Here is a 26,268-nt window from a genome sequence, read left to right as displayed (position 1 = left end):
TTTCTCTCTCCATCTCAGCCCAGTGTCAGGAGTGATGGTTTTCAATTGTTCCTGGTCAAATGCCTCCCTTGCAGCTGCTCCTACTGTTCATGATCCACTTTGTGATAGGGTACAACATTGCTTCAAAACCACACTTGGTAGTTACATTACCGACACCTTCACCATCAGCTCCATCGTCTTCCTCCTCCCCGTCTACATCTTCATCCTCCACCTGGGTTTCAAACAGTGGAGGCAGCAGAGCTTCAGCACGATGGCCATGAGCCACTTTGACCTCTTTACCTACCACATGGTTCTCCTTGAGCTGCTCAATGTATTAGCATGTATATTTACGAGTTGTGGCTATCATACCAGCCATAACAATCTAATACAGACGGGACATTTCCTTTTTTTTCTAACTATGTGTGGGCAGATTTTTTTTCACACCGTCACCTGTGCAGAGCGCCACCTGGCTGTTGTCCACCCAGTCACCTACCTCAGTCTGAAAGGAGAGAAATGGAACAGAGCCAGAAACGTGCTCATTGCCTTTATTTGGCTGCTTTGCATTTTGATTGTATTTATTTTTTTGCTGCCCGACCATTGGATCATTTTCTTTTTCATATTTTCCGTAACAGTTTTGGAGGTATTTTTAATATTGGTATTCAGTATTTCTGTCCTCAGGGTGTTGATTCGTTCAGGGCCAGGGGAAGGCAATGGGAGGAGACTCGGTGCTGACCCATCAAAGCTGAGGGCCTTCTATGTCATTGTATTTGTGCTGGTAGTGGTGGTGTTGAAGCTGATTTGGAATGTAATATTTGCTTTAATCATACTTGCGGTGCTATTAGATGGGATTGTAGGTTGTGTGATCATGTCATTCACATTCTGGATCGGTCTGCCCAGCAGTCTGCTTATGCCACTGCTGTATCTACAGAGAAAAGGGAGACTGGTGTTTTGTAAGAAGAAAAATGAAGCAAAACATACAGAGAGTTAAGTTTTTATTTGATCAATACTTTTCTCTACAATATGAACATCTTCAACGTAGGATTGAATGTTGAAAAAGGAAACAGGTGTTTCTGCACAGTGTGTAATTATATTGAATATAATATAAGAACAAATAAATAATACAGGATGTTTGATCTTCCACGTGGAAAACATACTAATGAGTTCAATTCAAGCTCAGCAGAAATGTTGTTAGTGCAAAGATATAAAAGGCTTTACAAATGTTGATCACTAGACAGCTTCTGGTGTTTCTGTTCCTATAGTTACCTCACAGTAGGTCTGTGTTTGATAGTTTTGCACTACCACTATGAGAGCAGCAGTCAAGTCAGTGACTGTTTAGTGTTTCCTTTAATATTGGTTTTAAAGCAGTCTTCATAAAGTTGCTTTTTTTTTTGCAAATGTTCTGAAATAGTTGCTATTCTTACCTTAGCCCGTATTTTTAAAGTTATTTGTTTTTTACAAATGTGCGATGTGTTGTGTGTACTCAATTAAAGTTTTCCACTCTGTAAAGAGTTTCACATTGTTATAAAGCCTTATAGACGTGCTGAAGTCTCTGTGTGTGCACAAACGTTTGTTTGGGTTTTCACCACTTGGGGGTATTTGACTTTTTTCCATTTATTTTTTTGTTTGTTTTTCCCTCCTTGCTGCTCCTCAGGCATAAGGTGAAACTGTCTTCCTTTGTTATCTTAAGTTTTTAAGAAAAATTCAACAAGTAATTTGTTTTTCTTTGAAAATCTCTCTGCAGTTGTGTCATTTCTGCTGATGATGAACATGTGCACTTTGGTGTCATGGTTGCTGATTGGGAGAACATGTGTTGTACACATTTTAATGTTTTTGCTTTGAATGAAACTAAGTTATCATGTAAAATGTAAAATAAAATAAAAGAGGAAAAAGATAAATTAGCTTGATTGGTAAGTTACGCTCATAACTTTTCTCTCGTGGCACCTGTAAGGGGTTAATGTTTTGTAACTCTTGCTAAAATACGTTTATTTCATGCGGCAGAAGAAGAAGAAAGTTATTTTCTTTTTAGTAAAAACAGTGTTCATGTACTACTCCCGCCAGCAGGTGGCAATAGGTTTGTTTTTTTGTTTTTTATGGTGCGTTGCCAGAAGTTACAGCAGGTAGAACCAGTCATAATAGGCCAGTTGATAGTCGGAGGCCGGATGATTATGACTTGTGGCCGGTGCTGCTGTATGCCTACTCTTGCCGTTTTGCTGAGTTTTCGCCGGTGGAGTAAGTAAATGAACATTCTTCTGCACCACGACTGTCGTCCGTTGTGAGTGGTGTCAGACTCTCACCCCCTCAAAACAAACGAAAAAAACAAAAGTCCAAACTCAAGTTGCAGACTAGTTACTTGACTGCACTTTAGCATGTCTGATGTTTGGAGTATTAATCAAACAAGTGACACAGTCAGCAAGGTGTTCTGCTCTCCATCACCATTTGATTTGAATGAGCCGCGATTCAAAGTCACAACTCATTTGATTTTCAAACATCCACTCTCACCCACAAAGTCTCTAGGAAAACCCCCTGTCGCAGACGACCAGTTTGTTAATCTCCCAACTGTTTGTTTCCTATTTCTTTGATTTTCTATGCCCTCCACAACAGGGGGGACATGAGTTGTACACCTTGATCCATTTCTTGCTGTTGTTTGTGTGTTATGATAGTAATCAAGCTACTTTTTCACATTAAACTTCTGACAAAAGAAAAAAAAAAACAATTGAAAAAAAGAGCTAATTTTGCTTTGTTGGTCAGTTTTTACCAATAGAGTACATGTTCATAACCTTGCCCTCTCCCCTCCACAAAAAAAGCTCAGAATTGAGGCTACTTAAGGACTGCAGCCCGCTATGTCTAATATTTTGTGCGTAATAAAAACATTTGACGCAGACAGCCAGGTGTTCTGCCAACCATCAACCTTTGATTTGAATGAGCCTCGGTTTCAAGTCACATCTCATTTGATTTTAATCAAACATCCACTCTCACCCACGGAGGATGCAGCACAACCAACCGCAGCAGAGGAGCTGTTTGTTGATAACGTGCCAGCAGTTTTGTTTTTTTGTTTTTTCAATTGCTTTGATTTTCTGTGACTTGCACTTTAATTTGACAGCAGTTTAAGATGAATCACACAGATGTGATGTGAGCTGGCAGTGTTGCATTTACCAAACTGCAGTACAGGATAGACAGCAAATGAGCCAGCAAGCTGCTTCCTCTTAACAAAGTGTCTGTGCCCAGTGGTGCTCTTGATAATGCAAGCATAAACATTTCAAATTTAATAGATTCCACTGTAGTGCAGTCATCGTTCTAGGAACAGACGCGCTCTTCTTTCATTTCTGATTACAAACAATAGTTTGTAATAGTGAGTCAGGAGAACCTTTAAGAAGGCCCTGCAGTCTTTCATTCGTATAAAATTATAGATAAAGTGGGCGACGCTAGGAAGACTCACCCAGTTGCCTCCATTCCCACCCACACTATAATTGGCCCCCACCCTACTGGAGGAAAGGCGCTATTGTGGATCATTTTCACTGACGGAAATGACTGAGTGGATGGCCTACAATAACTGGTTGTATAACATGCAAAAAACAGTTACAGACGTATAGAAGAGCCCAGTAGATGATTAACAAATGAGTGCACAGTACAGACTCGCAGGGACATTGACAACTGGAGGTTGATTTTTTTTTTTCTTTCTTTCTTTTTCATTTTACTGAAGGTTGGTACATTTAATGAAATGGGTGTTCTGTATAGTTTCTGATTTATTCAAAAAGTAAAAAGAAATGCATGAAAAATGTTTAACAGGTTTCTGTGTCTGCCACAGGTGTTGTTGGACTCCTCCCCGGCTGTCTTGGCGGGAAGTCGGGCTTGCACCCTGGACAAGTGGCCAGTACATTTCTTTACCTTTTCTTTTCTTTCTCTCTCCATCCAGGAGTGATGATTTGTTCCTCATCAAATGCCTCCCTTACACCTGCTGCCTACCAATCTTTTGTTTGCTTGCACAAATGTCATCTATCCACATTTAACAGCTACATTATCATCACCTTCACCATCACCTCCATCGTCTTCCTCCTCCCCGTCTACATCTTCATCCTCCACCTGGGTTTCAAACAGTGGCGGCAGCAGAGCTTCAGCACGATGGCCATGAGCCACATTGACTTCTTCACCTACCACATGGTTCCCTACGAGCTGCTCAGCGTCTTAGCATCCATGTGTGTGTGTTGCGGCCTCCATACGAATAATGAGTATCTCATGCTGATGGGAATGGGGTCTTCAGTTGTAAACATACCCGGACAGCTTTTCATTCACACGCTCACCTGCGCAGAGCGCTACCTGGCTGTTGTCCACCCCGTCACCTACCTCAGTCTGAAAGGAGAGAGATGGATCCGAGCCAGAAACGTGACCGTCGGCTTTGTTTGGCCGCTTTCCATTTTGATAACAGTCATCGTTTTTCTGCCCAGTAATCATGATGTATATTTGTTTCTTTTCATACCAGTACTTTTTATGCTATTTCTTGTCTGGGTCTTGTGTCTTTCTACGCTCTGGGTGTTGCGTCGTTCAGGGCCAGGGGAAGGGAATGGGGCGAGACGGCGCGTCGACCAATCAAAGCTCAGGGCCTTCGATGTCATTGTATGCATCCTGGTAGTGCTGATGTTGAGGCTGACTTGGACTTTAATATCAGGTCCCGTCACACTTAATGCCAGTGAGAGTGCAAAGTGCTTTATATTGTCATTAACATACTGGATTGGTCTGCCCAGCAGTCTGCTTATGCCGCTGCTGTATGTACAGAGAAAAGGGTTGTTGTGTTGTAAAAAGACTATTCTTAGAACATGAGCAAGTTTTGTTGTTCATCTAAATTTAGGATTGAATGTAAAAAAAAAAAAAAAGGAAATACTTTTTCTTTTTTTAGAGGCATTTCTTAACATGTCACAGGGTGTGATTGTGTTGAATAATATAAGAATAAATAAATAAGAAGGATGTTGAATTTTCCACAAGGGCAACACGTCAAAGGTGAAAATAAAAATAAAAAAAAGAAGAAATCACACATACAGAAGAATTCACAGCCTTTGCCGTGAACCTCAAAATTGAACTTAGGTGCAAGGAGCAGAGGAACGAAAATGTGTTCAGCATTTGGAGTCGCAAAGATTTCATCAGAATTGTTGTTTACATCTACTGCTCTAAAGACACCGCTGCCCATTTTTTGATCCTCGCAAAAATTCAGAAGAAAATACTGGTTAAAAATTGATTTAGATCGTTAATACCCAAATACTTTAGACATCATCGTTTTGCTTTCTTTACAATAATGTCTACATACGGTGACTGCTCAGTTCTGTTTATCTTCTGGGAGGTAAGCTAATTATATTGATGTTAGGGCGACACCCACTGGTCATAGTGATGTAGTGCATATTTAAATGTAGGCTTAGTTAAGCTAAGCGGTCAGTTATTACGTTGAAACAGATGAACTGATATAAATGGGACAAGGAAAAAAAATATGGACATCTTGAAACGGCTGAGAAAACAAACAGAACTAAAACATGTAAAGGAATGAGTTTTGTTTCTCAAGAATAAAAAAAATACAAAATGCAGCCATTCTTTAAAAAACATTTTATTCACTCACTTGCTGTTAGGAGACTTCTGCATAAAAACATAAAAATATATTGACTAGAAAGGAGCTAAGAAAGTTATTGAGAGCATTTATTCTCCAAACAGAAAATGCATGCTATGCTCTGACTTAATGCTGCACCATCTTGTCTAACAGTACAAAAGAAAAACAAAATTCAAAACTTCAGTGAAATGGTTTAGTTAACTGTCTTCAGAACTGACTGCAATTCCTTCACTTCACTTCTCACTGACATTTCGAGGAGTTGTTATTTTGGTAAACTTGGTCTTAACTGAAGTTGACTGTGAATGAGAGTCAATAAGCTGCAGCTACTAAACAGTATTAATAAAGAGGAGCCCATTCATTCATAAAAAATAAGTCAAGAAACCAAAATATATCTCAGTCAATGATCCCAACGAAAAGGATGCTTTTTGCGTTTTCCCATTAGTTAAATTTCTAAACCAACATTAACATTCATTGAATATTCACAGTTCAGATCAGTTGAAATGATTATTATCATTATTATTATTATTATTATTATTATTATTATTATTAATATCATTATCATTATCATTATCATCATTATCTAAACATTTAAAACTTTGTGGTGACACAAAACTACAAAACTTCTAAATGAAGTTACTGTGCTAATGCATCCATTTCTGTTCTTGAAAACAGAATTATTTGTTGAGGATTTGAGTGTTTGTTGTTTTAAACCAACTCAAACTCCCGGCTTCCTTGAAAACATGCCAGGAATTCTCTATTGATCAATGAGCGTGACACTAAACACGTGACTCTGATATGACACATGATGAAACCCAGGACCATCGAACAGTCAAACTGTCATTCAAATCCATAAAGACCTTGTTGGATTTTTGCGATTGTCCTTCGCTTCATTGTGTTTACAACAGTCTGGCTACACTATTTACTCAAATAATGCAAGAATACAAGTTCTAAAAAAAAAGGGGGGGGGGGGGGCTTTTTTAAAGATATCTTAGTAGACTTTCATTTCTATTTTGGCACCACGCTGTCAATTTTCAGTCCTGTGACAAAACTGCTTCCTTGTCTGATGTTGATCCTCGAGGCGTCTTTGATAACAAGAATGATTCTTACACAGCAAAACCTGCTTCAGGTGTGTTTTTTAATATAGTAATGAGTGAGCTGCTGGTGTTGGGGGTGTATGGCACAAAGTCACTACACAACACGGCAAACAATTGTATTTACAAGCACGCAACCAACTGCTATTTAGAGGGTTGGCTCCGTAAATTATTCATTTTTGTTCCTGGTAAAGTATTCCTAAAAAGTTCAGAACAACTGAATTTTGCTTGAATTTGACTTTTTTATATGTATATATAAAAAAAATTAAAACAAATTTTTACAAATGTCCTTCTTTTTTTTTTGTTGCTTGCTCTCTGCATTGAAACCTGAAAAGGTTTGGACTCGACTGAAGTGACCACGAACAATTTGGAATGTGTTCTTTTCATCACGTCCGGCTGTGGAGCAGCGCAGGGAAAGACCTTTACATGCTTCATTTCAAAGTAAAAGGTCAAAAAGTGCCTAGAATTCCAAATCTTAACGGCAGTTCACAACCCTGAGGAAAGTCTTCATTAGTGTTGCATTTTTATTCATTTTTTTATCTTACAGTCATTCTGTCTCTTGTGCGTCTGCCTGGTTTTATTTAAGTGGTGAGTGTTTCTGCAGGACTTCACAAAGGCACATCAAACACCAGAACCAGTTACCTGCTTAAAAGCTGGACAACCACCTGCACAGCAGCAACAGCAGCAGCAGCAGTAGCTGCCGACAGAATCATTAAAGTGTTTGTATGGCTTCAGGACGTTTCTGCTCTATAAAAACAGTGTGTGGTTGTACTAAGTGACTCTGACTCTCTTGTAGTGTTTGTGCTTTGTTCTGGCGTCCTCGCTAGCCCGTTTACACCGTGTCCTCGTCCATCCGGGCAACGTTATCTGACACGACAGCAGTAGCAGCGCCGTCCTCCGCATCTGCCTTCAAGTTGGACGGAGAGGGCGGAGCCAACATGGCAGTGCACTCTTCCTTAGGTTCCTCCCTCTCTCTCCTCTCGGCCTCTTTCTTCTCACGGTCCAGCAGGCGGTAGTTGATGCCCATTCCACAAAACAGGATCACACTGGAAACTATGAGGATGATCCCGGAGGAGATGTAGGTGTAGTCATAGTGTTTGTAGTAGTTGTAGAAACTGCCTGGTGGTGACCAAAAAAAAAAAAATCAATCAATCAATCAATCAATCAGTCAGTCAATCTGAGTCCAGAACTAAGCTTCAGCACGAATGCTGTAGGGAGAATCACTGGCTTACCTGTCAGCGGAGGACCCAGCAGCACCGGCCCACACTCCACGATGGTGACCAGACCCACTGCCGAGGAGAACCTGGAGGCTCCCACCAGGTCCATCAGGGTCTCGAACAGAACCGCACTCAGCCAACCAAAGGCAAAGCCAAAGAAAATGGCATAGACCACAAATCCAGTGTAATTGAAGGTCAGCGGTGCCAGAACGTGACACACTCCGTTGTAGAGGACGGCAGCAGCAAAGAAGTACTGAATTCTGGGCCGAACCCACTTGGTGTTGGCAAGCATGCCCATGGAGGGACGAGCAAACATGTCAACAAAGGCCAGAATTGAAAGGAGGAAGGCAGCCGCTTCTTTGCTGATGTCCTTGCTCTTGGCGTAGTTGGACAGGAAGACGAGCGGAGCGAAGAGGCCAAAGAACATGACAACGTTGCCGCTCAGGTAGAGCAGGAAGCCGCGGTGTTTGAACAGGGTCAGGTCGATGAAGGAGTTGATGGTCTGCAGCACCGTCTTCTTTGGCTGAGGCGGCACCGGACCTGCCGCCTTGTCCTCCGGGTTGGCCACTGCCTGCTGGGGTTTGGGTCCGATGGGCCGCATGAGGGAACCGGCCACGCAGCAGTTGAGCAGAAGTCCCCCCAGGATGAGGAAGCTTCCCCTCCAGCCAAAAGCATCGTACAGCCACGTGTTCAAGGGAGCGAGTGTGGAGAGGAAGACGGGGCTGCCCGCCATGGCGATGCCGTTTGCGATGGGCCGTTTATGGTAGAAGTATTTACCAATCATCGTCAACGCCGGGTTCAAGTTGAAGGCCAGTCCCAGTCCTGGGGAGGGATGGAGGATTGAGGTTACATGAGAAAACCACCATCTGATCATGTGATTGTCACTAGTGAAGTTTAACCTTCACAGCAGAAAAAAGCTCTTCTGTGACATTTCGTTCGTTCGAGTTTCTTCCACCTGCAGCAGTTCTGCTACTTGTGTTCACACAAGAACTTTCTGACTCTCACCTCCCACCACCCCAATGAAGAGGTAAAGCTGTTCCACGGTGTTGCAGAAGGAGGCGATGACGAGCCCCAACCCGGCCAGACATCCACCAAGAATGATGATTGGACGACTGCCAAATTTGTTGACCAGGATGCTACTGATTGGACCTGGAAACCAAATGGAACAACCAATCAGTTAGCTGCACAAAATAAATATAGGCCTGCTGTTGATTATTACTCTACTTACATTTGAACGATTTGTTTGAAAATAAAACAGAGCAACAAAATAATTCAGCGACATTTGATACTGACATGAATAAATGTAAGAAAATTTTAGCATGTTTAAAAAATACCATACATGCTCTTAATAGGAACGTCTTTGGTTTGTGACATTTTGACAGATGGCGAATAAAAGGAAATTCTAAAGGTTCAAGAAAATACAGCAGAGAAGACTTGCAGTAACAACTGATATAAGCACAAAGTAGTTACAGCAGTTCGCCAACAGGTGGTGCTGTCATGTGTAAAATTAAACGTCGATTGTGTAACAACACCAAATGCACACAGTCAGAGGCAGGAGGCCAAGGGAGGGAGGTCGGGGAGTGAACAAGGGAGGAGTGTGAGGGAGGTGTTGGAGCGAGGGAGGAGCGTGAGGAAAGGGGTGAGGGAGGGAGAGGGGGGAATGTCAAGGAGGGACGACAGGAGGAGAACTGGGTTGAAATCCGCTGACGTGTCTCAAGTCCGGCGTGAAAAACCTGAGAGAAGCTAAAAAGAGAGAAGGGAGAGAGAAAAAAGAAAGGAAGAGATGAGGAAACAGTGAAGCAGGAGAGAAGAGGGGAGAGGGGGAGTGGTTGGAGGCGATGCACGTGTCTCTAGTTGCGTGCAGCCCCGGTTGCGTGTTGCTGTGACTCGTCTGTGAGAGACAGATTTGGGAGAAGGAGAGGAGGGTAGCAAAGGGGAGGAGTAGATGAGGAGGAGGGAGAGTAATGGGAGGAGGACATAGAGAAAGAGGAGGGAGAGGAAAAGAGGACAGAGGTGTGTGGAGGAGGGGGTGCAGTGAGGAGGAGTAGAGAGAGGGGGAGGAGGGAGAGTGATGGGAGGGGAAGAGAGAGGGGCAGCGAGGCGTTCAGGCGCTCCAGGTGATCTGAGGTCAGTCCTGTGAAGTGTCCGTTTAAACCACGGCTGCTTGGTCTAACTGAGGATTCACTGCTGCATCGAGTTGGAAGATCGTCTGGTTGCACCATCACAGGGTTAGGGTGGGATCATGTTGGAGGGTTAGGGTTTGGATTGGGGGGGATCGTGTTGGAGGGTTAGGGTTTTACGTTAGGGTGGGACTGTGTTGAAGGGTTAGGGTGGGATTGTGTTGGAGGGTTTGGGTTGGAGGGTTAGGGTTTGGGCTAAAGTGGGATTGTGTTGGAGGATTAGGGTGGGATTGTGTTGGGGGGTTAGGGTTAGGGTGGGATTGCGTTGGAGGGTTTGGGTTGGAGGGTTAGGGTTTGGGCTAAAGAGGGATTGCCTTGGAGGGTTAGGAGTAGGGTGGGATTGTTTTGATGGATTAAAATTAGGATTAGGGTGGGATCGTGTTGGAGGGTTAGCGTTTGAGTTAGGGTGGGATCGTGTTGGAAGATCATGTGGTGGCACCGTCACAGGTTGGAAACTATTTTAGCTTCGAGATGGACAGAACTGTATGAAAGGGTGAAGTTGATCAGCGGAACAATGTCCTTATAGTCAAATCCATCAGGTGGATTTTTCAGCTTCACAGTCAGAAACTACTTGCCTCAAAATGTTCGATGTCCTCTTCGGACACGACACCCTGACCAACTAACTGCCTAACTAACCCAACTGCAGACAAGAATCTTCCTCCCGGGGCAGCTGAGGAAACAATCGCGTCTCACTCAAACCAGAAGAGACAATCTTTGTTGCTGTCCAACTCAACACAAAGAGCGCAGTGAGGAGTGTTTGCAGAGATATTATATAAACACAGACACTCTCCCTTCCAATCCTCCCTCTCCTCCCTCCCCTTCTCCTCTGCTCACCCCTGCCTCCTCCTCCTCCTCCTCCCCCTCCTACCCTCCACCCTCCCCACCAGCCCTCCTCCCAGGGAACCGAAAGGAAACCTGAGTGAATCCAGCTGCGAGACACAAGGGCCCTGTTTGCACTTGCTCATTTCAAGCATTTTTCGTGTTCCGATCGGCAAAAAATCACACAAAGTAACCAAGCGGAAACAGTCCAAATCCGTATTGTCATCCGATCACTAAAACCACCTGACCTCAGGGAGGTGGTTTCGACGCTTCGCAAAGCATTCCTCACGGACGTGCGAACAGAATGCGAGCTCAGTCCACATTAACGACCGCCTACTCCACTCACCTCTCCCGTGTACGTACTTGGTCGGCGCCCCACCTCCCGGCGTCGTATAAAGTTACAAACAAGAAGCGAGAACAAATCATTTTTGTTGGACTCTTTTATTAGCATGCTAATAAATTTCATTCCGCATTAGCGTATTTTGTCAGTGGAGCAGCGGTCGCAGTTTCCCACATATGAGATTAAATGTGCGACGTTGCATCCGAAAATTTGCCAGCCACTGTTGATCCGAAAATAAAGTCGTCACCACTCTGTCCCACCAGTCGTTACTCCTCGTTCTGATCCATACGAGCTGCAGTAGAGTTAAAGCCAGTGACTTGATATAGTCCGCAAACAGGAAGTTGATTCTTATTCATTTTCAGGTGAAACTAGCCGTAGTTTTGCGCTCTCCTGCCCGTAGTGGTTAAAAATGCACTAACGCGATCACAAGTGGCACGCTCGAGACGCATGTTAATGCCATGTGCGAACAGATGCTTCAAGATGCGTACTTCGTGATACGATCCCCAAAAACAGTTGCAAGTGACCAAGTGCAAACAGGGCCTCAGACAAATTGTGAAAGGACAAAGAGGAAATTAGTTCAAGATGTACAATAACTGTTCCATCAGACAGACACTAGACACTAGACGTGTTTTAAAACTGGTCAGGATCACAGTGAAGCAACACTCCAAAGATCATTAACAATGCAGACCATTTTGACAAAAGTGAAGAAAATCCTTAATTCACAGGTGTCAAACAAACATCAGGTGGTTCAAAAATGCGCACGATGAGAAGAGTTGTTGGCGCAGAGGGAACAATTCTGAACAGCTCTTAACAAAGTGCACAAGGCATTTCTGTTTTATGAAATTTGTTGCCATTACCTTGAAGTTTGATCTGGGATTAACAGATCGGCATGTCATAACCTGATAATGTACAACTAGAATGAATAATCATCAAATGTTGATGATGTTTTTTAGTGACCCGAGAGATGACACACGCACACGTACGCACACACGCAAACACACAGAGTCTTACCTCCAGCGTACATGACGGCCAACATGATGGAGGAGATCCAGGAGACCTGACTGGGCGTGGCATCAAAGATGACCTCAATCTCTTTGAAGAAGACAGTGATGGACTTTGGGAAGGCGTAGGAGAAGCCGATGGAGATGAAGGCCCCCACCACCACCACCCAGCCCCACCCCCCCTCAGGTGGGGTGTAGCCCACCGGCCCACCCGGCGCTGCAGGCATGACTCTTTTGCAGGAAGACGGCGGAGGAGCGACGGAGACGGTCTCAGGATCTCAAAGCTGTGGGAGAAAGAGAACAGCTGCAGAAGATCTTCCCTGGGATGAGGATACAAACAAGGCCCTCCCTCTTTAAATCCCCTGGCATTTTGAGCGCAACTGCTGTCCACAGCAAAATGAAAACGGTTCAGCAGAAAAAATATTCACTGAGGTAAGGGAGGAATCCAAAATATTTATCTTTCATTTCTCAGTTGAAAAACCCTCAGCAGATGCTCAATCCATCAAATCTTGACCCCATTTGAAACTTGCTTGGGTTGTTAGATAGATAGATACAGTAGATCTATTGTTGGTCAGACGTGTGAACTAAACACAACGAAACAACCACAGGAAGTCACAACATTAACCCATTTTCCAGGAAACAGCAGGAAATGAAGAAGTTGCGGCAATTGGTCACTCAGACTACCTCCCCTTCGCACACGCATACACACAGACACACACATGCAGCTGTGCGGTTGTAAAAAAAAAAAAAAAAAAAGACAGTTTGTCAGTCAGTCGATCAACCTTTACATATCAATCTCTAAATCACATCCGCTGGAGTGACAATTAAAGAGAAACAAACAAAAAAGAAACAACAGCAGACACAGGGGCAATAACAACACAAAAAACCACAGCACACACTTTCATGACACTTTTTGTCAGGGTTAGTAAAGCACACAGTGCAAAGGAAGTGCACTGTTCTCACACTAGGGGGGCGCTCACACTGGCCAAGTGAACCAGGGCTCCGACGTGCTTGGGCCTGGAGAGAGTGAGCACTTTGGAAAGAGTTAGAAATCTCTTCTTTTTTTCCACATGTAATTCCTTCCGCTGCCACAAGGGGGCTCGTGCCTTCATAACTAATGAACGAATGCTCTCACGAGCAAAACATCACCAGACTTTGATCTTTCAAACTAAACTCAGACAAACAGAATGGAATAAAATCTCTTTCAAACTGTAGCCTTTAACAAGACTCATCCACTGACGACGTCCTTGTTGGAGGTAAAAACACAACTGAGCTATTTCTGGCTGCGGCATAAGCGGTGCTTCAGTTTGGGCTGCTGACCGTACAAGGACTCGGATCGACATGCTACACAACCTCAGTCCCGTGAGTACTAGCAGTGACACTCGGAGCTTGAAGCTAACTGCTAGATCCTGAAGTTCAAACTCAGGGAACGACTGCAAGCAATGGACATATTATTTATGACAGTTACGCACCAGATTGTGTGTTGTGTGCTTGTGTGCGACATGAACTTAAAGCTTCTACTTCATGAAGACGAAGCAGAAATTTCAGCCCAAACAGTGACTTATCATCATTTACATATCAACTACTCACTCAGATGTTGACAACAGATCAACTACTGAAGAAATGAACTCTCACCTCCAAGACAACAACAGAGAGGATGATTTACAGTTAAAATCAACCAACTTGTGGTTGATTTTAAGTGGATTTAAACTGGATTTGAATAACATTTGTTTTATCCTTCATAATTAACGTTTAGGACTGAGCTGTCAACAGATGTTTGAGAGACGACTAAAAAAGAAAAACTCTGAAAAAACAATCATCCGATTGTCTTCCAGCATTCTGGGATCACGCCTCCCCTAATTAACATATTGTCGCACCTGTACTATTAAAGGACTCGCAGGGCAATGAGAGACCACACACACACACACACACACACACACAGATTCCCAACAATCCCACCCACTGATGGAGCTTTTTCAAATTTTAATTCAGCAGAAGACAATCTGGTGTGTGTTGGTTAGTCTCTGTCCACCCCACACAAACAACACATGTTCATCACAACGCTGGAGCCGAAGCTGAAGATCAAAAGACTTCTGGCAGGACGGCTGCTCAGAAGATGTCATTCTCACAGAGCCCAGTTCCCGCCACTCAACACACAGGCAGACGGGTTAGCATTTGGGCTAGCACGCTCGTTCCACAAGCACCAATCAGGTACCTGGCAGGAACTCCGAGGTCGTCCAAGGACCGGCACAGCACCCAGTGTGAGCCTAATTAGCTGAGCAGGTTATCAGATAATCTAGCAGTCACGGCTGTTGTTCAGGTGGTAAACAAACAACACAAAACACAACAAGGTCAGAAGTGTGAAGGAAGCTGTTGATTACAAGATACAGACTCTTCCATGTGTGTGTGTGTGTGTGTGTGTGTGTGTGTGTGTGACCGTTCATCTTGACAATGACAAATCCACTGCCTCAGATGTCATCCACATTAAATTTCAACGCTGTCAACAATTGAACGGCAGACTTTTTTTTTCCCCCCCAACAACAACACAAACTCACTGGGCTGTCACAACAAATCTGTCACTGCCTGCATCAAACACACCAATAATAATAAGAGAAACCCAGAGCTGAGCACCTTGACTGTAACTCTCATTTACATCCTAAGAAGAATTTAGTGAAGAATCTTCCAGCAGGAGCACAAGGACCAGTTTAATAGACTGGAAATGAATTCCATCAATTTCCAAACTGACAGTCCAGAGGCAGAAAAAAACCCAACATCTGGTTCTACTTGCGGTTTTGCCTCCCTCAAACACACACTCACGCACGCACGCGCGCGCGCGCGCGCACACACACACACACACACACACACACACACACACACACACACACACACACATTCATGTTAATTTTTAACCTGTGCATTTCAAACTTTAGAATCTTTTCTGATAAAATCATCGCGTTTACTTCCGTCATAAAAGTTGCTGATAACAGATTTTTATATCTATATATAGATATTTTATATAGTTCAAGTTACCCTTCGAAGAAAAGTGTTGGGCAACATCTGAACTTCCGACGGTGGCGCAACACATCAATAAAGACACACATTAACCCGTGCGGGACACCCGGAGCCGCTGCCGCTTCCCGGGGGACCAGGGCCACATGGTGGCCGGGGTTTGGTCCTCAGCCGGCGGCTCCGCCACAATCAGGTCGGACTCGGCACACAATGTTTCCATCGACCTGATTCCGCTCAGACGCATGAGGCCGCGTCACGCATACTGACGCGCCCAGAGCTGCGGGCTCGGCTCGGCTCGGCTCGGCTCGACTCCGTTCGGCTTGGCTCGGAGGCAGCATCCTAACGAATCACATGACGACAGTGAAATCAGTCGGCGGCATGATTGCCCGGTGTCCGATCGGGGAAGCTGGAAGAACCGGAGACGGGCAGTAGCAGCAGCAGCAGCAGCAGCAGCAGCCGCCGCCGCAGCGGAGACGCGGCGGCCCGCTGCCCAGAGCCTCGGACCGGAGTCCCGGTCAGCCGACCGCCGTCCCGCCGCTCACTCACCGCAGGTTCGGCTGCTCCACTCGAGCTTCGGCTCGGTTCGAGTCCCGTTGTTTGCAGCGTCTCGCAGCAGCACACTCACACGCACCCTCTGCGTGTCCCTCCTGATGCTGCTGATGACACCAGCATCAGCGCGCATGCGCATGCGCATGCCGTGGAGGAATCTGGCAAAGCGCACGTGCGCGATGCAGAGGGGCCGGAACTGATGAAACACAAAGGTCCGAAATTCAGCAGACAAAACCGCTTTCAGACTCGTTTTGCACCGAAACACTGAGGGGGAAACACGCTCAGAAAGATCCTGAATGTAAATTTCACCCCCAGAAAGAGTCCAGGCAAGACAAAACACTCTAATCTTCAGCAGGAAAAAAATGCATCTGTTATAACAATCATATACTCTCAGCCAGTCAAAGGTTGAAACCTGAAACCTGCTTCTCTCACTTCCTTCAGTTTCTCACCACTTTGACCAGCAGGGAGATTTTTGGCAGATTTTCTCCTGCAGCTCTTTTCCAAACTTCACTAATTTCACTCATCATCATAAAAATTTACTTTCAGGTCTTTTCTTTGGTGTCTGAAGAAGCAGAAACAGAAATTATTTCTACCTTTTATCTGGTGTTTTGTTGTTGTTGTACCTCCTGATAGAAGAAGCATCATCTCTGAATGACTAATTTCATTGTGAGCGACCGACCCAGAACCAGAACCAGAACCGGCTCCACCTCCCCACTGGGCATCATCACTGAACCTCGTCTGTCTGACGGCGTGACACGGACACTTTGGCAGCCAGACAGTCGTTAATTGGAACTTTCACTTTCTGCTAATGAGGCTCAGAACAAAGAGATCAAACACTTTTTGTCTGTCAATTGCTCTTGAAGATGAATAAAGTATCTATCTGTCTGTCTGTCTGTCTGTCTGTCCCTCGGTCTGTCTGTCAATGATTTTTGTCTCTATGTTGGATGTTTGTTGGTGAAACTCAGGATAAGAAAAGCCCTCCGTTCTTCTGAGCTGCTGCCCTGTTTTCACTCAGGGCCAATAAAAGAATAAACTCTGTGTGTGTGTGTGTGTGTGTGTGTGTGTGTGTGTGTGTGCATGGTGGGGGTAATGAGAAACAGAATGTGGCGCAGTTGGAATGTCTCTCTGCTCTTCTGGCAAGAAACAACTTTGAGTGTGTGTGTGTGTGTGTGTGTGTGTGTGTGTGTGTGTGTGTGTGAGCGCTGCAGGTCAAATACACAACACACTAGGGAGGTCGCCAGCAGCTGCAAGAAAAGACCTGCAGCAGGAGGTGTGAAGATTCTCCTGAACCTCATGAGTCTAGTGAAGTAGAAACCAACCAACCAATCAATCAATCAATCAATCAATCAAAGGTTGACAAAAAAAAGAGCCTGAAAACCTCCAGACAGTGAACCAAGAAGAAATACCAGGATCTTCTGTGTGGACCAGCAGCCGGGCAGGGAACCCTGACTCAGTGACACAATGAACCAGTTGTGTTTGAACAAACTCAACAATCTTTGTGCAAATTAACAAAGATCCAAAGTTCAGAGGCTTCGCGTCACTAACTGATCAAACACATTGATCGCTGAACGTTGTCCACTTTGTTCTTGAACTTTAACCCACTTCATTCAGTTGTTCTGCTCAATGAAAAAGAAAAAGAATCTCAGGTTTTGCTGGTATGGCTGAAACATCATTTCATTAGCCGAAAAAGACAACATATTTCTGTCTGTTTGATGTTGACAATCAGTCAAAATGTTTTTTGTTTTTTTTTGTTTTTGGAGAGACAGCAGCAGCTTCAGGTGGAAATGGTCCCATGACCAGGTACAATAAGACTTAATAACCTAATGAAACCCAGAAAACCTCAAAGTCTTTAATTAAAGCCATGTGCGTTCCGCCCACATTCTTGCTCCAATCACAGCACAGGATGAGTTGGACTCGACGTACAGTGGAAAAAGTACATTCAAGTTTGTTTTTTTTACAATAGAAAAAAGTTTTATAATTAATATGAATAATTTTCTAGAGATTTGATCCCCAAGGGCAAAATCATCACCCAAAGTCGAAACGTTTTAATTGAATTTTCATACATTGCTGAAGTCTGCCACCTAGTGGTGGTGACAGTAGCATTGCACTCGCTCAAATATGAACAGTTGTAAACTTTTGAGTTTTTAAAGATGAAGTGGATTCAAAATCTGGAGGAAAATTTATAATTAACATTCATGACGTATTTTCCGTTCAAAACAATGTCATGCAAGCGGAACAATGCATTTTCCCCTTCAGACCTCAAACCTGACTTAATCTTGCAGTTGTTGCTCAGAGTGTTGTTGTTAGACATGAGTGTGTGTGCCAGCGGTTTCACCCAGCTTCAGCTGATGAGGACACGCCTCAGTTTGGAGGGGGAGATGGCGCTAGAGAGCAAAACACACTCAGAAAGACAGTTTGACTGGACTTAAATTGGGTTATTCTATTTGTGTTCATGTTTGCTGCTTTCTGAAGACTTATGATGCCTTTCATGGTAAACAGGAAGTGTGTCGGTTAAACATTCCAACCAGTCAAACTATAATTACAACTCAGACGTGAGGAGGGAGCTACTTAGTTCAGCTAATGGCTTCACCTAGTGGTCAAATGAAAAATGTTCTAATCCAATATTGAGTGACGATTAAAGTGTTTGTTTTTTTTTATACTTAAGTTAAAAGTAAATAGTAAGGTTTTTTTATCAGTAAATAAGACCATCAGACCACGAGTTTAAGAGGGATGACGTCATTATCAGCAGGTGGCAGTGGTGAATTTCTTTGTCTGTTGAGCGCCGCACAGGTAAATTGCACTGATTGGATGGAGAGCAGAGGGATCTCACCTGCTGGGTGGGGCCAAAGAGAGTTAAATGAATGTGGTGTAGCTCCGCCCCTTATCCAGAGTACTGAAAGCAGTGAAGAAGAAAGTGGAGGACTGTGTTCACAAGTTGCAGGACTTTTTCTTCTGTGGAAAAAAACTTTTCAGAAGTCTCTTCTTCACGCCCTTCTTGTTGGTGAGGAGAAGCTTCAGCTCCGCCCCCTGTTTCACCTGCAAGGTGAGTGAGATCTGCGTTCAACCTGCTAAGGTGTGAACCAGCCGAAATTTGAAGCCAAACTGCTGTTTTTTTTTTCTCCTTTGAACTTCAATCTTAATCTAACACTCAGTTTTGTGGCTGTTTGGAAGTTTACAGACAAACAATTAATTACCGATCAGCTGCAATCAATCACTGATTACTGCAAATAACATGTCCTCTGAGGTCAACATGGCCCCTCCCCTCACTGTGTGGGTCTGTCACATGACCTTTCTGGCTCATTCTTCATCTCTCCAACAGTCAGCCTCAGTGTCTGAAGGGCGCTCCCTGGTGGAAGATCAGTGTCACTGCAGATTGCTTCTCAGAGTAAGCTGACGTCATGCTGCCTTTCACTTTCAGTCATTTTTTTCTCTCTCTCTCTCTCTCTGTCCACTTAGAAGTTTAGTTAGCATCACTTCTGTTTTCTCTCCACTTGTCATGAAAACATTTTTACTAGCTGTTGTTTCACGACTAAACTGCTAACCGCTTATTTTCTATTGACACTGCTGTGTGACTTTATTTTGTCACTTTTTCCACAGTAACACAACTTTGTGGTCCCTATTGATCAGCAGCTTTCAGCAGACGTCTTGGAGAGAATTTGAGTTATTTGAAGCAGCAGCTCAAGTCTTCTGGACCAATGGCATCCTGCTACATTGCTGACGGCCACGCCCCCATCACTCCGCCATCAGGAACCTCCAAGCACCGAACCGGCCTTCTGAAGCAGGAGGCGGAGGCCAGCAGGGATCCAGACAGCCAGCAGGGGGCAGCAGCTCCAGACATGGAGAAGCGCAGTGTTGTTCTGACCAGCCTGACGATGTTGAAGGTGAAGCTGCGTCTTCTCTTCTCGACCCCAAGGACGAACTAAGGTTTCCCATGAAAAGAGTCACTTTGTTCTTTCAGAGGTCTGGAACCTTCCAAACCCGTCAGCTGCAAGTCACATGGTCTCACGCACGCACATACACACAGATGGCCTGAGCATTAGATTACTGATGAGCTCAGACTGATTCTGTCTTCATACATAGAAGGTTGATGAATCAGAAATAAGTTTGTCCAAATCTTGTCGAGTTAATAATCAGCTGCAGCCTGCTGTATTCAGACCAGGTCATGTGACCTGTGACATCATCACAGCTTTGAGATGTATGTGGTGTCAGACTCAGCAGCACAATGACTTGTCACCATGGTGACAGATGGGGCCGATGATGTCACAAGGCATCATTCTCTGTTTTGTCTCCCCCTTCCCCCGACTCCCGCCACACTGGCTGCTGCCCCCCGGAGGCTGGGCCAGACAACTTCAGTCTTTCCAGACACATGCTGTCAGTTAGCAGATACATCAGTCCCCACCCCCTCTCCAGCCCTGAGCCTAACCACACACACACCCACACACACACAGACACACACACCAGCTGCCACTCCACCAGCTTCCTGCTCTGGGGGTGTTTGGGGGAGTTTGGAGGAAGGATTTGGGGGAGGACAGTTTTTCTAACCCCCCTAACACCTGCTCCCAACTCGCCTCCACCCCATCCCCAACCCCACCCTGCCCATTCCCATCATCCCGTAGTGAGCCCCGCCCCCTAAGTCTGTGTCTCCTCTGTTGTCTGGAGCCTCACTCAGTCGTCCAACATCCTGCTGTGTCAACGTTCAGCATCGTCTCCCCTGCTGGTGGAGGGACCTCTCCAGGGGTTCTTCCTCATTGTCTTCCTCATCATCTCCGGTCCTGCTTGTCTTTGTTAGACAGAGTTCCTCTGATTTAACGGACAGTTTTCTGGCAGGTTGTACTTTCTCTTTGTTTAAGCTGTAGAGTGTGTGTGTGTGTGTGTGTGTGTGTGTGTGTGTGTGTGTGTGTGTGTGTGTGTGTGTGTGTGTGTGTGTGTGTGTGTGTAAACTGTCTGTCTGAATCAGGATTAGCCACTAAATCTTTGTCTGGTCTTTTGGCCCCGCCTCCTGAGGCTCCACCTGGCCTTTTATAACCCCTGTGGTTGTTTACATCCTATCACCCCCCACTCAAACACACACCCCTCTTTAAGGGTCGATGGTCACCTGAGTGCCCTCCTTGACTCATTGGCTCCTTATCTTTCTTCAGTCATGTGACACTATGAATCATTTCAAAGACTCTTATCTGAGTTTTTTAGCTTCTCAAGAGAAGAGACGAGGTGCAGCTTCAACACTGTCCTCACCTGAACCAGGGGGCACCATACATACACACAGCTTCGACCTTGTGTATAAATTCTGTGTCTATTCTATTCTTTGTCTATTTTCCAGGAGTGTGTGGAGCAGAAGAGTCCAAGAAGCCGCTGGAATCCAGGGAACATGGAGCAGCCTCTGACAGGTTTTGCATTTCCTGTTACATTACATTGTTTTTGAAATTATGTTAGCATTAGCATGTGCAGTTTTCTGACCTGTGTGTGTGTGTGTGTGTGTGTGTGTGTGTGTGTGTGTGTGTGTGTGTGTGTGTGTGTGTGTGTGTGTGTGTGTGTGTGTGTGTGTGTGTGTGTGTGTGTGTGTGTGTGTGTGTGTGTAGATGTTGGTCTTGCTGAAGCCACTTCACTCCGGGACAGGATGGCGCTCTATCAGGCTGCTGTGTCCAAACAGGAAGTGCCTGGCCACTCGGCCACTGTGAGTTGGATTCTACCTTTTGACCTTCTGCAAAGGCTTGAAAACTCTGCTTGCATCAAAAGAATAAAAACTGAATCAATGTGAATATTCATCTTGAGAATATGGATCAGAAAAGAACTGCCGTGCTATTTAACATGATTGGTCATTAAACTTATTGGCCCCACCCACCTTCATCCAAGAATCCATCAAGAAAATTGAAGGCATTCAATCCAGTCACAAAGCGGATAAAATGGGATGTCCTTGTATTTGATTGGCAACCCGTCCAGCTAATAGAAACAGTTGTTTTTTTTCCCACTTTAGTATCTTGGAACAACTGGAAGGAGATTTTTCAAAACAAATTGGCAGGTCAATGTGTGGCCAGATGGTCCAACTGAGTCCTGACTGTGGGAGTTACATGGTGGCTCAACAACATTTAATCTGGACTGAACTGTTCTGATCATCAACACATCCTCAACGGATCATTACTGCATGATGAATCATTCCATTTTTTTTTTTACATTTTCTCACCCACAGAATCTAGATTTCAGAGTTACAGGCAGAAACTTCTCTGCAGATGATAGTTCGAAATCAAGTTCCTGTCTTGTTTTCTGTGTCAGAGGGATCAGCCAGACGGTTCCTGTGGAAAGCAGAAGGAGAACGTTCCTCCTCCTGGTCCAGACATGGTGAGGAGCAACTAAGCAGACCGTCAACTGCCAAACAGCTCAGCCCTAAATCTCTAGTGACATCATCACTTCTCCTGTTTTGTTGCAGAGTTCAGAATGTGAGCGAGACGTCAGGAGTGACGGTAATGTCATTTTTCTACTCCACACAACAGGAAGTGACCATTGTGTCATGTCCCTCATTTGGATACGATAGCCTTCTATCCAAAATTTATTCTTAGCTTGTGACATTGAAATTCAATCAGAATATCAATATGAGAATATCTTGTTTTTGATCACCGTTTCTTCCCTGTTAGGCTAAAAATATTTAGCCTATTATTTTTATTTTATTTCATTTTATTTTATTTTATTACTTATTTTAATCACTATAATCTCAATTATTTTGTATCGTATTGTTGTTGTAATAATAATGCAAATTTCCCCAATGTGGGATTAATAAGGGCGTCTTCTTCATCATCATCAAAAAATAGCTCCATCTAGTATAGTGCAGGGCGTCAAACGATGGAAAGGTCAGTGTGTGCGTGAAGCTCTTTGTGTGTAAAAAAGCACTCGTGTATTTCATCTGTTGTTCTCTTTATCCCCAGCAGGTGGCACTCCAGAGACACCCCTATCCTTCGCGCAGCCCAGGACCCCGAGAGTGAGTCTTGGCAGAAACGCACTCGCCACAGAGAGTAGTCAGTTAGTCACGTGTGTGTGTGTGTGTGTGTGTGTGTGTGTGTGTGTGTGTGTGTGTGTGTGTGTGTGTGTGTGTGTGTGTGTGTGTGTGTGTGTGTGTGTGTGTGTGTGTGCAGAGTTACTGCACACCGCTCAAGGAGAGGTGTGTCGCCTGCCTGAAGACGGTCTATCCTCTGGAAAGGCTGGTGGCCAATCAGAATGTCTACCACAGCTCCTGTTTCCGCTGCTCGCACTGCAGCACCAAGCTGAGGTGAGAGGTCATGACCTCTGGTAACATCACTGCTTTCTGTCTACAGTGGATTTGTGTTGTCTGTGTCCTTCTCTACCATCTATCGTGAATGTATTTGATCATTTGTTCTCGTTCAGAGAAACAAATCTTATTTATGGATGATTGTCGTCCATGTTCATTTTTCATTCTCTCTCCCGGTAGTTTGGCTAACTATGCCTCCCTGCACAACAACGTCTACTGCAAACCGCATTTCAGCCAACTGTTCAAGACAAAGGGCAACTATGACGAGGGCTTCGGTCATCGTCCACACAGAGAGCTGTGGGAGGTCCAAAGAGACCAGGAAGAATCGGAGGAACCGGAGGAACCGGAGGAACCGGCACCCAGCCCAGGGGTCCCAGGTCCAGTAGCCGAGTCCCCAAAGTTAAAGGTCACCGTGCTGACCGCCACCATGGAGGGTCTGGGTCAGGACCCCCCAGACAGGACCGATAGACCCTCCGAGAGCCGGCGGCTCAAAATCTCCTGGCCACCACATGGCGACACTGAAGCAACGCCCACTAGAGACGTCGTCCTGGCCAGCAAGCCAATCAGGGCCAAATGGCCGCCAGCCAACCAGGACCCAGGGCCAGCCCACCTGCACGGAAGCTCCTCCCTAAAGGAGCTCTGTCTGCTTTTCACCACTGCACAGCAACAAACTGCACAACAGACTCCACCTTCCATCGCGTCCAGTCTCCAGGACATGTCTACTGAAGGCGTCCACATCAGCTTTGCAGAAGACGGACAGCAGAGTGTGCCAGAGGGCCAAAACCACTGTCTCACCAAGGGCAACACAGAGGAGGAGATGGAGAAGGTGAAAAACATGGACGAGGAGGAAGAGGAGGTGAAGGTGAAGAAGATGGAGGGGGAAGAGGAGGAAGACGTGGATGAGGAGGAGAAGCTTGAGACGGTGAAAAGGATGGACGAGGAGGAGGAGATGGAGAAGGGGAATATGGAGGAGGAGGAGGAGGAGGAGGAGGAGGAGGAGATGGAGGAAGATGGAGGTGTGTTGGAGGAGGTGATGGTACCTGTGAAGGACCTGGAGGCCCTGACGGAGACGATGTCCCCAGAAGATCTAGACGCCAGCCGCTCCTCTCAAGACGTGGGTTTCTGGGACAGCGAGGAGGACGACGACCAGAAGAGGGCACTGTCTGTGGAGGAAATGATCAAACGGAATAGATGCTATGAGGATGAGGAGGTCGAGGACAAAGCTGCCAACCTGGAGTCACATGTGATGACTTGAAGTCATCCAGTCGGTTACCAGGTACATTTGTGTTTGTCAGAACATCAGGGATCTCAGCTGATGTTGCTCCAGTTCAAAAACAGGAGACTAGATCACTTCTGGAATACATGTTGGTCTGAAGAAAAATTCTTTGCATCTTTTTACTCTGAGCCCAAGAGAACATGTCAGAATTTCACAACTGCAACTTGTGAATTTGTACCTGTTGAAATAAAGTGTTGGTTTGCAAAATGAGATTTTGATGGTCACCCACACAAGACAGGACGTGAGCATCAACCCACAGTGTGGAACTTCAAAAAGCTTTAGTGAGGCCACCAGAGAAACCATGACATCAACAGTGAAGTAACACAGCAAGTTCACAGCAAGAATGGTCATGGCTAGATGGTATCAAAGATTTGCCATTCCGCAACAGTGACATCAGGGTGAACTCCATTGTGGGTCACTGTAGAACTTGAAGAGTGTTATTTTGTTTTATGTTGTATTATGTAAGATCTGGCAGATCAGTACGCAGCATTACCCGTCAGCTGACCCACCTGCTGTGGCCAATGAGGTCTCAGAGGCGTGGCTCACCGTCACACAGAGGCTGTGGCTGTGTCTCAATTCAGAGTCTGCATTTGAAGGCCAGTTGCATCATAGCACTGTGCGAAGGCTTGTCCCAATTCACTAAAATTCGAAGGACGCTCCAAATGCGCCCTTCAAATGTGGCCTACTTTTAGACAATTCGAAGGATGCACCACTACTATCCTTTGCGTCCTTCTGTATCCCAGGATGCTTTGCAACAGCACGCACAGCATCCTGGGAAGTCAGCTGAAATGGCAGCATCTACTGACAAAGACACAACAGATACATTTAAGAACTGAAATTTCACATAAAATATTAGGTTTTTACTTATTTGAACATCCAATGCCATGGTTGGATGGCGAAACAATGGTTAGCTTGATGCTATAAAAACGTCACTTCCAGGGTTGGCCAGCAGTAGGGAACGGCGGTGATGCAACCAGGAAATACGCCGAAGGCTTGACCATTCCATTTGGTTACCGTGGAGGTGGTTTTTGGTTGGTCTTCCTTGGCCGGGTCCTCCAAAGGACCCGCCTTCCGACGGAGGACGCATCCTTCAAAGGATGCAGACCCTGAATTGAGACACAGCCAAAAACTCTGTACCGCTTGGTGGAACATTTCTGCTGACAGATGAGTTCAGAACAGTGACTGTGGCGTCACAGTCTCACAGAAGTGTCGGGCCTTGGACTGAATCAACAGCGCCTCCTGCAGCTGTGGAGGGAAATTACAGGATATTTGTCCTGTGATTGAGCAGTGAGATAGCACAGAAGACAAAACACAACGCGGTGAAAGATGTGTCACCAAAAGTGTTTTGTTGAGCTTTGAGGGGAAATATCTCAAAATAGTGAAATAGTTTTGGTCAAGTTTTCCCAAATAACTGGAAACAAACAAAAACATCAACAAAACAAACACCTGAGGGGTTTTTTTCTACATCGACACTGACACAAAGTCCAAACTAAAACTTAAAGTCAAGCAAGATAATAGAAACCAAAATATTAAAGGTTGTTCTAACAATTCACAAAATTAAATAAAAGGCAAAATGTTCAGAAAAGACTCCAGATTTGTTGTTTTGAAACAATGAATTTACAATATTAAATACAAGGAAAATGTTCAGAAACAGTAAAAGAGTAAGATCACAAGATATCAAATAATATAATATAGAATAAATCATATCTTTCGGGACCTTGTAGTCATGGAGCGCTGTGAGCTTTAGCTGATACTACCTGATGATGTCAGCAGGAGGTGCTGGTGGACACATTACTAAGTCACAAACACCTGATATCGAAGAACCAATAGCAGAAAGTGAAGTGAAACATCCAGCCAATCAGCAGTTAGGGAGCAAGAGAGAGAGCGAGAGAGAGAGAGAAAGAGAGAGAGAGAGGGGAGGAGAAAGAGAGAGCAGTGTTCAATGCCAACAAATGAATCAGGTGT

General features: G+C 44.9%; 2 protein-coding genes across 6 annotated transcripts; one reads left to right on the top strand and one right to left on the bottom strand.

Annotated features, from left to right (window-relative positions):
• Window positions 1-6,682: 6,682 nt before the first annotated feature.
• LOC142888547 (monocarboxylate transporter 1-like) lies at window positions 6,683-16,084 on the bottom strand. Of its 2 annotated transcripts, none has more exons than XM_076026962.1 (5): window positions 15,770-16,084; window positions 12,225-12,939; window positions 8,880-9,023; window positions 7,890-8,696; window positions 6,683-7,776 (listed from the first exon to the last, which is right to left on the bottom strand). In XM_076026962.1, exons 2-5 carry the CDS (start codon window positions 12,439-12,441, stop codon window positions 7,490-7,492), a joined length of 1,455 nt encoding a protein of 484 aa, XP_075883077.1. In that variant the 5' UTR covers window positions 12,442-12,939; window positions 15,770-16,084; the 3' UTR covers window positions 6,683-7,489. The 2 variants fall into 2 exon arrangements, with proteins under 2 accessions (XP_075883077.1, XP_075883076.1); XM_076026961.1 differs by having other exon boundaries at window positions 12,225-12,498.
• Window positions 16,085-18,671: 2,587 nt separating this feature from the next.
• Window positions 18,672-24,513, top strand: LOC142888546 (LIM domain and actin-binding protein 1-like). Of its 4 annotated transcripts, none has more exons than XM_076026958.1 (9): window positions 18,672-18,815; window positions 19,403-19,653; window positions 21,090-21,156; window positions 21,349-21,443; window positions 22,040-22,105; window positions 22,194-22,227; window positions 22,687-22,739; window positions 22,894-23,027; window positions 23,208-24,513. In XM_076026958.1, the coding sequence occupies exons 2-9, from the start codon at window positions 19,468-19,470 to the stop codon at window positions 24,280-24,282; spliced, it is 1,710 nt and encodes a 569-aa protein (XP_075883073.1). In that variant the 5' UTR covers window positions 18,672-18,815; window positions 19,403-19,467; the 3' UTR covers window positions 24,283-24,513. The 4 variants fall into 4 exon arrangements, with proteins under 4 accessions (XP_075883073.1, XP_075883074.1, XP_075883072.1 ...); XM_076026959.1 differs by having other exon boundaries at window positions 19,370-19,653; window positions 22,690-22,739; XM_076026957.1 differs by having other exon boundaries at window positions 19,370-19,653.
• Window positions 24,514-26,268: the final 1,755 nt, after the last annotated feature.

This window comes from Nelusetta ayraudi, unplaced genomic scaffold (genome assembly GCF_046127955.1).
Source record: "Nelusetta ayraudi isolate G7.1 ecotype Tasmania unplaced genomic scaffold, CSIRO-AGI_Nayr_v1 ptg000019l, whole genome shotgun sequence".
NCBI lineage: Eukaryota > Metazoa > Chordata > Actinopteri > Tetraodontiformes > Monacanthidae > Nelusetta > Nelusetta ayraudi.
The sequence above is the reverse complement of the archived record's forward strand: the minus strand, read 5'-3'. Positions and strand labels throughout refer to the sequence as shown.

What these genes read in the sequence shown, in the direction of transcription:
- LOC142888546 (XM_076026958.1), top strand. Translation starts at nt 19,468, where the DNA reads ATGGCATCCTGCTACATTGCTGACGGCCACGCCCCCATCACTCCGCCA. An exon ending in GCGAGACGTCAGGAGTGACG is followed by an intron (nt 22,228 to 22,686) that starts GTAATGTCATTT and finishes CTTTATCCCCAG; the next exon opens with CAGGTGGCACTCCAGAGACA. An exon ending in CACTGCAGCACCAAGCTGAG is followed by an intron (nt 23,028 to 23,207) that starts GTGAGAGGTCAT and finishes CTCTCCCGGTAG; the next exon opens with TTTGGCTAACTATGCCTCCC.
- LOC142888547 (XM_076026962.1), bottom strand. Translation starts at nt 12,441, where the DNA reads ATGCCTGCAGCGCCGGGTGGGCCGGTGGGCTACACCCCACCTGAGGGG. An exon ending in GGCCGTCATGTACGCTGGAG is followed by an intron (nt 9,024 to 12,224) that starts GTAAGACTCTGT and finishes TTTGGTTTCCAG; the next exon opens with GTCCAATCAGTAGCATCCTG. An exon ending in GCTGGGTCCTCCGCTGACAG is followed by an intron (nt 7,777 to 7,889) that starts GTAAGCCAGTGA and finishes GGTCACCACCAG; the next exon opens with GCAGTTTCTACAACTACTAC.